The 13,023-nt window shown below is 44.2% G+C and overlaps 1 protein-coding gene across 21 annotated transcripts in view; it reads left to right on the forward strand.

Annotated features, from left to right (window-relative positions):
• Positions 1 to 13,023, forward strand: part of Phf21a (PHD finger protein 21A) — a 192,002-nt gene that overhangs the window by 156,148 nt on the left and 22,831 nt on the right. For 17 of the 21 annotated variants that reach the window (XM_052726579.1, XM_052726562.1, XM_052726563.1 and 14 more), the window contains 3 exons: positions 2,242 to 2,493; positions 3,680 to 3,769; positions 5,293 to 5,586. In XM_052726579.1, the coding sequence (XP_052582539.1) occupies positions 2,242 to 2,493; positions 3,680 to 3,769; positions 5,293 to 5,586 (636 nt within the window). The remainder of the gene's footprint in view (positions 1 to 2,241; positions 2,494 to 3,679; positions 3,770 to 5,292; positions 5,587 to 13,023) is intronic. The other 4 variants (XM_052726571.1, XM_052726575.1, XM_052726570.1 and 1 more) reach the window with 2 other exon arrangements.

Consider the following 13,023-nt stretch of genomic DNA (forward strand, 5'->3'; position numbering starts at 1 on the left):
CTGGAAATCATTGTCTTTGATTCTGGATCCCCATCCTTCCTGCATCTTCTCTTCTTCCCGTTGGGAAAGCTGAGACATTCTCAGTATGTTTACAGGTCAAAGTCCCTTCTGCTCTAAACCCTAACACTCCAAGAGTTTGCTTCATGTAATTCCCAAATATTTGTAATAGAGTAAGCAGCAGACCAGAAGTGAGAACCTTAGCTAAGCCGTGAATACATTCTTTAAGAAGCTTTCACTGTGACATTCATACTACATCTTTGGCCTATATGCTACATAGAATTACATAGATCCTAGAAATATGTGAAATGAAATTAGAGACAGTTAAATACACGTAAAGGAAAATAAAAATGCTGAGTTACAGTGTGAAGTAACTTGTCAGGTTTAATGTTATGGAGCCATTGAGTTAATGGTAAGTATATAATTTAGGTGGATTTGTGTTTTTATTCAGTATTTGCTAGAATAATCAGTTTAGAGTTAATCCAGTATTGATAATGATTTGCCTCAACTAGAGGTGCTTCAAACAAAAGTGTATTGACCTCATTTAAAGCAATATCAACACACAAACTGCTTTAAAAATCTGTGTCATTGAGTTCTGCTGACCAGTCCGCAGCCTGTGTTACACTAAGATTGAAGGCCGTCTGGTATGGCTTGCTCGCTTACCACTTCAAAAGCTCTTGGTTTTCAAGCATTTTAAATTGAAAGATGAGGCTGATTGCATACTGTGTTTAAAACTCTACGACAACTGTCTTTGTGAGAGAGCCTATGCTGCTGCATCTCCGGTGATAAAATGGCAGTTAGCTGTTGTCGCTTTCAACCCTGACCTGCTGCTGCCCAGGTGCCATTTCACATTTGAGACAGCAGTGGCAGGTGGCATGAGCTGCCTGTGTTGTGCCTTGGAAACTAAAGCTAAGATTTGGGGGGGTTTAATTGTAGACACCAATAAGGATTGCTGATTAAATTGTGGTGGGATGGATGAGGCCACCTTATTATGTTTTTCTTGTTGTTGTTAAAAGGAAATTTTAAAAGATGAGTGTGTGTGCATGCATGCACGCACATGTCAGGCAGAAAAGGTAAGTAATTATACACACTCAGTAGCTGGATACATGGTGCTCACATGGCATAGAGGTGAAACTTCTTCAGGGAGGTTTTCCCCGTGTGTGGAGGAGAAAGGGCTGCCATGGAACTCCTGCAGAACTGGGCATGCTCTCACCCCACCACCCAGCTGCTAGTTCCTTGCCACATGTGGCTGAGAAAAATGTGATGAGTACAAGTGCAGGACTGACCTTTTAATTTTTTAATTGAAGTTTATAAAAAGCCAAACTGTAGAGTACATTTTAGAAGGAGAAGTTAAAGTGGAGTAAATAACAGAACCAGTGAGTTGGAGATGAATGTTTGTGTTCCTGAAAGGTCTGCATCTCGAGGGATTGGTAGTAGTGCCAGGTAGATGTGTGTGCCGTGTAGTGAGTGGTTTCTATAACAGACCTTTGTAATTGTTCTAGTAAAACATTAGGCAAATGCAGCTTCAATGCTTCGGAGACAGCCTGGAAGAGTCAGGTCCTCACTGACACTCCTCCTCTGATTCCCAAGGCTTTTGGAAGCCAGGTGTTTGTTCCCACCTTGTTGGTTTCCCTGACTCTTTGATCACTTCCACATCAGTTCTCCAGAGGAAAGACTGTAGGTAGTGGCTCAGCCCCCTTTGGAATAGAAAGCTGGCATTTCCTGTGCTCGTTAGCAGCATCATTATCTGGAGCTTGGGGTTTACTACCTCTGAGGCAGCGGTTATGCTGGTCCTCTTGTGAGTTTCCCTTCTACTTCCCCAGGGGGACCCTCAGACAGATGGAAAGACACTGCCCTTTGCCTTGTGTCACGGGCAGCAAGTAGCCAGATGGGTGAGGTTATAGCAATCAGGGGTAGAGACAGTGTGCAACTTACATATGAGTTAACTCACTTTATCAGAGTTAAGTACACTCATATTCTGTACCTGTAGATGTGCACTGTCCATTGCTTAAAACCTGTGTCTATATGAGTGTGTACTCACTGCAGTGAGCTTTCCTGTTTACAAGTGACCCTAACTTGAGAAACTAGAGGGTTTTTTTCTCTATAGTAAGACGCATATTCTATATCACAAATGTTCATTGGATAGACAAACTTGGTTGCTTTGTTTCCTTTGGGAGTTCAGAAACATAGTGTTCAGTGGGCTCACATTCCAGTGTCCTAATGTCTGTTCTCCGTGTCTCCTAGAAGACTGTAACTACAGCTTCTATGATTACCACAAAGACACTACCTCTCGTCTTGAAAGCAGCAACTGCGACCATGCCTGCCTCTGTTGTGGGCCAGAGACCTACCATTGCTATGGTGACCGCCATCAACAGTCAGAAAGCTGTGCTCAGCACTGATGTGCAGAACACACCAGTCAACCTCCAGACGTCTAGTAAGGTCCCTGGGCCTGGGGCAGAGGCTGTCCAAATTGTGGCAAAAAACACAGTCACTCTGGTAAGCCAGTAGCTGCTCCTCGTGTGTTCACATGAGAGGGTTCAGGTTGTGCATTGTAGAGTGTTTCCATTTTAGGCTCCTGCTGGGTTTCTAAACTCCTATCATTTTCCTAGCAAAGCAAACTCCCCTGTGGGCCTGTCAGTTAACTACAGAGGTGTCCTGACACCAGGGACCGGATTTAGTACACTGTCTGAGGTCAAATTAGGACTTGGTTTGGGAGGGAAAATGTCCTTCACAAAGACACACGCTGTTTCACTTCTCTTTCCCTCCATTCTGTCCACTGCCACCTCCCCACATCCCCCATGAATTCTGAGTGCTGAAACTCCCTGTGCTGTGGTCTGCTTTGAGGAAAACCCCTGCTGCCTCCTTTCTATTCATTATCCCTCTAATTTGAATGCAGCCAGAAAGTACTTAGAGGTGGTTGGGGCACACTTTAAAAATATTAAAGAAATTCAGAGATGAATGTGTCAAAGGCCAAGTCCTACCAGAGGGAGGATCCCTTGGAGGGAATACTTGTACAAGACTGTCCATGAGATTTCCAGGATCGAGCCATTAGACACTGTTGTTCTTGGCAGTTTATGAGAACCAGGTCCAAATTGTGATACTCAGTTATCTTCTTCAAATGACAAAGCTCTTGGTGTTTTTGAATAATGACCAATAATGAATAAAAGTAGCAACCAAGTGAAGCTTTGTCCCTTACCCAGGAGTCCTTAGAGAAGTAGCCCTATCATTCAGCCAGGTACTAGGGTTCAGAGTTCTCGGTAGGAGGAAAGCATTTCAGTCATTCTCTGTTGAGTAAAGCTTGAATCTGTGGGGGGAATCCATTCAGACAGGCAGCAAGTTTGACTTTACTTCAGATATAGTTTTGACTCTTAAAATACCTAAGTGTAAGAGAGTTCATGAGTGTCCAAGATTGCTGAGCCTACTTTGTTCTGCAGAAGGTATGTGAGGAGACAGGCGTGTGGTAGATCACTTTATGGGATCGAGTGTGCAGCAGGAAAGATAGTTTCTAAAGCAGTGTTAATTCACATAGTGAAGTGCATGGCCAGAGCTGGTGGGAATGCTGTGTGCTGTGTGCTGTGGAGGGCAGACACCTGTGTCCTCTGAGTGTCTGCCTCGGACACTGAATTGTGACTGCCCTCTCATGTTTATCTGTCTTTCTTGTTTTTTGTTTGTTTGTTTTAAGCAGGTTCAAGCAACACCTCCTCAGCCCATCAAAGTACCACAGTTTATCCCTCCTCCTAGACTCACTCCACGTCCAAACTTCCTTCCACAGGTGAGTAAGCCAGTGAGAAACCCAGTGGTGGGGGCAGTGGCATGCATCCCCACGGGCTGCCCATGGAGTGGAAGTGGAGCAAAACTCCCTGAATGGAAGGCAGCCGAGACGATGCCAGCGGAAGCATCGTTAGTGGTACTACTAACTTGCCTGAGGGAAATACAGTCAAAACTGTCCTGGCAGTAGGGGGCAGAGATGTGTACCGCTTTTGATGTCTTTTCCCCTTGCTAAAAGGAGACAGAATCAACAGCCAACAGCCAAACAAGTCGTTGTGAATCCTGCTTACAGAAGTTGGAGTAGGAGTTTGCATTGGGCTTTTCTGCCCAGGCCTAAGCAGTACTGCTGCTCCTCACCCCTGGCAGTTCTCCGAGCACTAGACCAACCCTAGTGGACTCCAGGCAGTCCATCCAATAGAGAGGCCAAGAGTTTCTCTCTGAGGTGTAGCTTTCAGACAGAGGAGAGAAGAGTCTGTCTGTGAGGGGTCATGCAGTGCCAGCATGAGAGGAGGCCATCCTGTTATTCTCCAGATACATCTTTAATAAATACTGTGGGTAGCAAACATTGACTAAGCTTTTGTGCCCTGGATATGCTGATTTTCAAGGCACAGTTCTCAGCTGTCTGAGAGTAGCATCACAGTTTCCTATAGGGAATTACAGTGTCCATAAGGGATGTATGGTAGGCTGAGCAGGCAGAAGGGACACTGACCATTCTAGACAGATAGAGAAAGTGCATTCGTGATTTCCTTGAAGAATCTATGTTCGGTGTGAGGCCTAAAGTCCCAGTAAAGTCTGTCTGATAAAATTTTGAAGAAGGAATTTAAAAAATGTCCCAGACTGAGAATACAGTATAAGCTGTGTGTATGGAGTGGAGACACACACATGTGTTCAAGGAACCAAGGAGATTGCTGTGGCTGTGCAGAGACCACGAAGCTGACCCAGTTAGACTTAGAGAAGAGCCTGGGAAAGCACACTGGGGAAGAGCCTGAGGTCCTTGCCGCTGTGCAGAGATGTGGGCTATGTTCTAGCAGCAGTGGGGATCTGTGGAAGTATCTTCAGGCGAGTACATGATATGATCACACTTAATGTTTTAGAAATTCCCTCTTTCTGCTATGCAGACAACAGGTTGGAAGTACTTAAGACTGAGTAGGAAGAGCAGTTAGGGCATTATCAGAAATGATGTGAATCCAATGTCATAGAGGCTGTCTGTTTTCCTTCTCACAGTAGCCCTGTGTAGAGTTTTCAGTAAGGAATCAAAAGGACTAAACATGGACTAAACAATGAAATCAGTGTGGTGTAGATTTCATGAAGCTTTTGTGTTTTAGGAATATATGTCCATGGGTGTTGATAACAATGTTAAACATAGTTCTTACCACTATCTCAGAAGCAGCCATCACAGGATCATTTTAGGTTGAGATAAATATTCAGACTTAAAAGACTGTCATGAGCCACCTTTGGCAGCAGTCAGCCTGGAAATGCTAGAAGCCTTGGCTACCTCCAGTAACACAGTATTCTTCTCTCTCATAGGTCCGCCCCAAGCCTGTGGCCCAGAATAACATTCCTATTGCTCCAGCGCCTCCTCCCATGCTTGCAGCTCCTCAGCTTATCCAGAGGCCTGTCATGCTGACCAAGTTTACACCCACAACCCTCCCCACATCCCAGAATTCCATCCACCCCGTCCGTGTCGTCAATGGGCAGACCGCAACCATAGCCAAAACGTTCCCCATGGCCCAGCTCACCAGCATTGTGATAGCTACTCCAGGGACCAGACTCGCTGGACCTCAGACTGTACAGCTTAGCAAACCAAGCCTTGAAAAACAGGTATGGCAGACTATATACACACCCGCTGTGGCGGTAGCCTTGACCTTGAAGCAGTGTCTGCTAGACACTTTCTAAATATGCTTTGTCAAGGGTTCTTTACCTCAACACCAAATTGACATCCTATTGCTTTATTGTATGATAATTCACTCACATCCAAAGAACCTTTTCTCCTAAAGAAAGTTGGATTGTTTTCCCACCTTAGCTGGCAGAGTCTTGTGTGAGTGAGCTCCCCCTGCTGGCTCTGATGCAGAAATTCACAGCTAAGGTCCTTGCCTCAGTGAGAAAACACGCCTCCAATTGCGCACGCGCGTGCGCGCACACACACACACACACACACACACACACACACACACACACACACACACACACACACACACACACACACACACACACACACACACACACACACACACACACACCTGAATCAGAAAACACAATGTTAGCTTCACCCAGTAAGAACCCAAGTGTGGGCCTGACTATAAAAGTAAGTTAGGAGCAGTAAGCGGAGCAGGGAACGGGACTTCCTCAGGCAACGTGTGATCAAACAAATTTTAACTTCTGAAATTCGCCCTTTGAGCTCTAGACTAGATGCAGCAGACATTTGTTCACGTGTTGAAGCCCTACATTCACATTTTCTAAAGTCAGGTTTTCCTGATAAGTGAGTGAGGCTAGAGCAAAGCTGGTAACCTCCAAAGAAAGCTTCCAAGTAGAACGAGCACTAGAGCAAGGGTCTCCAGGATGTCACTGTCCATCCGGAGAAAGACCAGGGATGAGAAGGAATTCTTCAGACAAAAGCAGTGTTTCCAGAAAGTTGCTTTAACTAGTCGTTGGCCTGCCCAGCATGGTGGGGCACATCTATAATCCCAGTACCCAGGAGCCTGAGGCAGGAAGATTGCCACGACTTGGAGCCAGTCTGAGCCAGGACCACCCTACTCCACTATAGAGCTCCATGCTCCTGGAAACGGCTGCACAGTGCCGCTTCATCACTAGACCTCACTTTTCTTTATGAAGAAAAGCTTTTCTTCATTTTATTTTTCTGTTTCTTTTTCTGATCAGACAGATAATATGTGTGATTTTAAGAAATACTAACAGAAATAGAAATTGTACTCTCCCCCTAATATTCACTTTCTGAAATTTTAACAAAAATTTACCTCCAGTACTTGCTATTAATATTTCCAATTATGTGCCTGCTGCAAAAAGTCATTATCCTGGTCTGTTTTTAATTGCTCAGACTTGACTTCCCATTCATGTGATAATAGTCTCTGGTGATTCTCAGTCTTCTGCCTGAGTGGGTGGCCAGCCGTGATTCAGAGAGGCTGGCCCCTGGCGGGGGCATCACAGAGAATGCTGCTGCCTTGGGCTTCTTGGACAGAGGAACCTTGCACATATACTCCCGGGCCTTGGACTCAGACCACTCATCAGTGCAGCAGATTTGAATTACAAAACCGTATGTTCAGGAAACACACAAGACAGCGTATCACCATTCCTGTGGAACCTGCCCAAACACCAGGAAGTGCTTTGAGGAACATTCTGAAATAAATTATTAACACAGCTCTAGATCAGAAGCTTAGGCTGCTTAGCAGCAGCTGTGCTTCGGTGCTCAGATATGGAAAGTCAGATGCTCAAGCACAGGCCTCAGGGGACAAGTCCTCGAGGGCCGTGCCGACCCTCAGAAGTGCTGCAGGGAGGGGCGGGGCTGGAGAGATGGCTCAGTGGTTAAGAGCAATGTCTGCTCTTCCAGGGACTGGGTTCAATTCCCAGCACCCACATGGCAGTTCACAATTGTCCATAGCTCCAGTTCCAGGGCACCCGACACCCATGGCAAAACACCAATGCACATAAAATAAATAAATTTTTTAAAAAACCTGCAAAAAAAATTTAAAAAAAAAAGAAGTGCTGTGGGGCCTCTGCACCTCAGAAAGCGGTGTCCACAGAGCCTTTTCCATCCTTCACCTTTGGTAAATAAAGAAAAAGCTGTTTTCATTCTCATCTTGTTTTCCCATTTCTTTTTTCTGATTATACAGGGAAATAGATATGATTTAAAAATTGCAAACATCACAGAAATATGAATTCTAGAAGATGCTCTCCCCATAACCTATGCATTTTCTGTAATTTTAATCTGTTACTACCAGTAGTTAATTACTGTTAACATTTTCTATTATGTGCCTGTAGATACTTTCTGTTTATATACTAACAGGATTTTAAAGCCAACTGTGTGTTTTAACCTAATCTTCTCTAGGTTTGGGGCATCTGTTCATGTCTTGCACTTCCGTGTGCATGGTTTTATGGTTTGACTTGAAGAGCACAGAAGTTCTAAGTTGAAGGCCTTCTTGCTAGTAGTATATCCTGGCATCTTCTCTCTGCTAGAGTCTAGGAACCCAGTCATTGCTAGTTTAGTCGGCAGGCCATCTGGCATAGCAGTCCTCCAGATTAGCCCAGTTAACAGGGACTCTCCTTAGACGAGATTCCATTCTTGGGTTCCCTTCTTCAGAGCTTCCACTGAGCTTCTCTTAGGTGGGCTAACGTAGGAGACAAGTAGTCACCTGTTCACAGGATTACTAAGCCTGTGTTCTCCAGGCTTGCTAGGTTTGCTATTTCTTCAAAGGCAATAACCTTATGCACTTCTTAAAAATCTGTTAGTGAGCACTAGGGATGTAGCTCAGTGGTGGAGCTCTGGCCCGGCATGTACGAGGACCTGTGTTCCATCCCTCACACCACCAAAACAAACCCCAACAACAACAACAAAGTCAAGGGCCAGCCACTTTGCTCCTCATGGTGTTTGTATGCAGAGATGAAAAGGAAAGAATCAAAGCCTGTACCACACAGAGCTGTCTCTGGTGTGTTTGGAGCAGGCATTGAGGCTTTGCCTCAGGGAAGGGAGCATGGCAGACTCTGTTGACGCGTGGCCTCTCTTTGTGTGATGTAGGAAAGAAGGGGTGGAGTTACCCTAGCAATAGGCTCTCTGTCTATCGGGAGTCTTCTTACCCACCCTCACTAGAGAGTCTCAGGTGTCTCCCTTACTGAAGCCACATTACACTGTGCTTCTGAGAGAGGAGAAGAGGAGTTTACAGAGCTTGAAAGCTGACAGCACCAGGAGCACCATAAAGACACGTGGGCTTTGGTTCCAGACCACCACAGTTAAGACATACAGTAAGTCCAGGCCCACGACTTACTTGCTCTCCCTGGTACATTTAGAGTCTGTATACACTGCGCTGCAGTCTCAGGCTACAGCAACACTGTGGTGTCCAAAAAATGTGCATATCTCAGTTTTAAAACCTTCAGCAAGTGATAATGTTGCAGCTAGTTGAAGGTCTTGCTCTGATACTGATGACTGTTGACTGATTGAACTCCTTCATCAGTTACACTCCTTTCAGGCGGAATTTCTCTGCAGCATGTGATGTAGTTTGGTGGCACCTTTCCCATGACAGGACTTCTTTCCCCTGACAGGACTTCTTTGAAAAACCAGAATGAATCTCTGATATTCTCTAGATAAGATTCCATCTCAAGAAAACGTTTACTGTTCTCAACATAGGGAACAGCCCCTCCCTGTTGAGAACTTAATCATGGGATGAGTGCAGCGCCGCCACGGCGCCACACTCCACTTCTGATTCTGGTACCTACTGTTCCCACCACCTCTGTTGCTTCTGCGACAATCTTGAACCCCTCAAAATTGTCTGTGAAGATTAGGGTCAACTTCCTGTTAATGCTTATATTTGACCTTCTCTATATATGTCTTGAATTTGAGCATCTAGAATATTGAATCCTTTCCAAAAGGTTTTCAATTGATGGTAGCTATTGCCTTATAAAATGTATTTCTCAAATAATAAGATTTGAAAGTCACAATTGCTCCTTGACCCATGGGCTGTAGAATGGACATTGTGTTAGCAGGTATGAAAACAACGTTAATGTCTTTGTACAACTCCATCAGAGCTCTTGGATGACTGGGTACATTGCCAGTGAGACTATTATTTTGAAAGGAATCTATCTGAGCAGTAAGTCTTAGAGTGGGCTTACACTGTTGATAAACCATTCTGTAAACAGATGTGCTGTCATCTAGGCTGTGTGCTTCATGTATACAGCACAGGCAGAGTAGAGTTAGTGTGGTTATCAGGGGCCCTAGGATTTTCAGAATGAGCACTGGCTTCAACTTAGTCACGGTGGCATCAGTCCTTACCAGGAGAGGCAGCCTGGCCTGCGAAGCTTTGAGCCTGGACACTGACTTCTCTCTAGCTATGAAAGTTCTTGGTGGCATCTTCTTCCAGCAGAAAGCTCTTTTCTTCTACTCGAGCATCTGCTGTCTGGGGTAACCAGGCTTAGCTAGACTGAGACAGCCTGCTGTGGCCTCTGCACCAGCGCCCTCACACCTCCTTGTCCTTTTGTAATACAGTGGCAGTGTCTTTCCTCAAACCCACAAGCCACCCTTGGCTGTCCTCGGACGTTTGCAGCTTCTCTGAGCCGTCATAGAGTTGAAAGGACATGGCTTTTGCCTTGGACTAGCCTTTGTCTTGTGGAATGTTGTGGCTGGTTAGGTCTTCCATAGCAGTAGTAGGCTGTCACTTGCGTGTAGTTCCTGAGTTCATGGAGAAGCACGGTTAACTTCCTCCTTTTCCTTGGGGTGTGTGACTTGGATGTCTGGTAGAAGAGAATCCCCTTTTAGCCTGTGTTAACCTCACTAAGCTTAATCATTTTCTAACTTTTGGTTTAAAATTACAGACATGTGGCTCTTTCTTTCACTTGAACATTTAGAGGCCACTGTGGGTTATTGATTAACCTAATTTCAATATTCTGGAGTCCTGCAAAATAGGGAGGCTCGAGGAGGAGAGGGAACGAAAGCCAATTAGATCACACACATCACTTATCAATTAAGTTCACCTTTTTCAGTGGATGCTGGCTGTGTGTGGCACCCCAGTTACAGTAGTAACACAAGAGATCCACAGACCACTATAGATAGAATCTTGAAAAAGTTTGAAATATTGCAGGAATTACCAAGCATTACAGTAGACACACTTTATTCACAGTGTTGGGGAAATGCCACTGATACAATTGGGTGACATAGGAATGCCACAGACCTCCATCCCTGCCAGTGTCCGTGAAGTTTAGTGCAGGAAACACAGTAGAAGGAGATGACTTGTAGTAGCCCCATGCCTCCCACCACCCACGTGCTTCAAGGACTGTGCAGTGGGACCAACAATGGCTGGTGGTAACATGTGCTAAAGTATATCCTGATGCAGATCCAATTTTCAGGGAATTATGTTTGTCTATTTCTTCTCCCCATCCACACCCTGTGACAAAGACCTCTATATCCCCAAGGCTAAACTGCTTTAAAAAAAGGAGAGGAGGGAGTTCTAGAGGAGAAAAATGGCAGACTACCGCCACCCAGGCCCCACCTTTCATAGGAATCTCAATAGTAGTGTCCTCTCCAGCAGGCATGCTTAGGAGAGTATACATCAGTGCTGTCCAGCCTTCCCTCCCAGTGAGCCTGAGCTGAGAGTACTAGTGACCATAAAGCGGTTTTGCCTTGCCTCTAGTCCGAATTGACATCATTCAAATAGTGAAACTACCTGGACACTTGCCTACTGCCCCTGTCACATGGTGAATTTGAAATCCAGGATATCAATAATTACCTTAGTTCTGGACATGACAAAGTTTGGGGAGTCTGTCTTTTATACATCCAAAAAGGAGCAGGAGTTCATCAGACAGGTGTAGAGGAATGTGTGAAGCAGGAGATAGAAGTGATCAGTGAGTTGGGTAGACAAGTGGACTTCCTATTTTTCCACTTGCTATAGAGCATGACTGTAAGTGATATGTTAATTTCATTCTTAATTCCTCTTAAAATAATCCAACAAGCATGGCTATAATTGACAGTAAAAAAAAAAAATGGGAAAGGCTTATTTTCAAGGAAGCAGCTGCTGCTTGGCAGTAGCCAGTTTTGATCATACAGAAACTTAGAAGTCCACAGTCCAGATGCTTTGAAGAATTGCCTAGTTTTTAAATACTGGTAACTATTTAAACACCACATAAGCAAAAAGGTAACGTCTTCAGGGCAGCTTCAATCCTAATAATGCTTTATTTGCTCTAAGAGAAGAGACCAAACTTTTAGAATCATCGCTCTTCATTTCTTACTTTTTTTTCCCCTTTGGCTTTTTCGACACAGGGTTTCTCTGTGTAGCTTTGAGCCTTTCGTGGATCTCACTCTGTAGTCCAGGCTGGCCTCGAACTCACAGAGATCCGCCTGCCTCTGCCTCCCGAGTGCTGGGATTAAAGACATGTGCCACCACCTCCCAGCATTTCTTACTATTTTTTAACTGAAGTGAGATTCACTTCACAAATAATTAGCCATCCAAAAGTAAACAGTTTAATGGCATTTAGTACATTTACGGTGTTATGCAACCACTGTCTGTCTAGTTGCAAAATATTTTCATTACTTTAAAATAAAGCCCAGTGTCTATTAAGCAGCTACTTTCTATCCATCCCTTTGTTTGTCCTTGGCAAGCCCCCCGCCCCCGGGTCCTGCTGTCTGTGGCATTGATGACTGTTGTCGTTTCATATAAATGGGACAATTTAATAAGTGATCTTTTATGTAAAACTTTTCACCTCTAGCGTGTCTTCAAGATTTGTTTACTTTGTAACATTGCTGATACTTCTTCTTAATGACTGGCTTATATTCATGCATTTTTGTGTGTATCACAATTTGTTGATGGACATTTGAGTTGTGTCTACCTTGTAGCCATGGAGACTAGTGAGTACCATTGGGAGTATTCATGCACAAGCGCCTGTATGTCATTTACAGTTCCTTTGGATGTATAGCTAAGCAGATGATTGCTGTGTCATGTAATGCCATACTTCCTGTAAGTCACACTAAGTAATTTTCATTCCCAACAATAATATATGTGCATTTCATTTGCTTGATAGTCATGCTAATAAAAGAATGTTTTGTTTAAAGCTATCCTAGGGCATGTGAAGTATGCAAAGAAAGTGAGTTTTTTCATCTCCATAATTATTAATACTATTTAGTTTCTTTTCATGTTTATTGGCATTTGTATATATTCTTCAAAGAACAATCTGTTCAAACCCTTTCTCCACTTTTTATTTCAAAAAATTTCTAGATCTATTTATTTTGTGTTTGGTAAGTGTTTTGTTCACATGTGTGTCTGTGCATCATGTACCCATGGAGGTCAGAAGAGGGCATTAGATCCCTTGGAACTGGAGATATAGACAGTTGTGAACCACCATGTGGGTGCTGAGAATCAGACCTGGGTCCTTTCTCTGCAAGAACAACAAGAACTCTTAACCACTGAGCCATCTCTCAAACCCTCTTTGTCCACTTCTAAGTAGAATCGGTACTCTTTCTCTTGGCAAACTGTAGGAATTTTTCACTTAGTGTGCCCTTAGCAGACAACATTATTTTTAATATTTTCTCTTGTTCTGTAGGTTCTT

Source organism: Peromyscus californicus, unplaced genomic scaffold (assembly GCF_007827085.1).
Source record: "Peromyscus californicus insignis strain IS unplaced genomic scaffold, ASM782708v3 Scaffold_7__1_contigs__length_154581171, whole genome shotgun sequence".
NCBI classification, from domain to species: domain Eukaryota; kingdom Metazoa; phylum Chordata; class Mammalia; order Rodentia; family Cricetidae; genus Peromyscus; species Peromyscus californicus.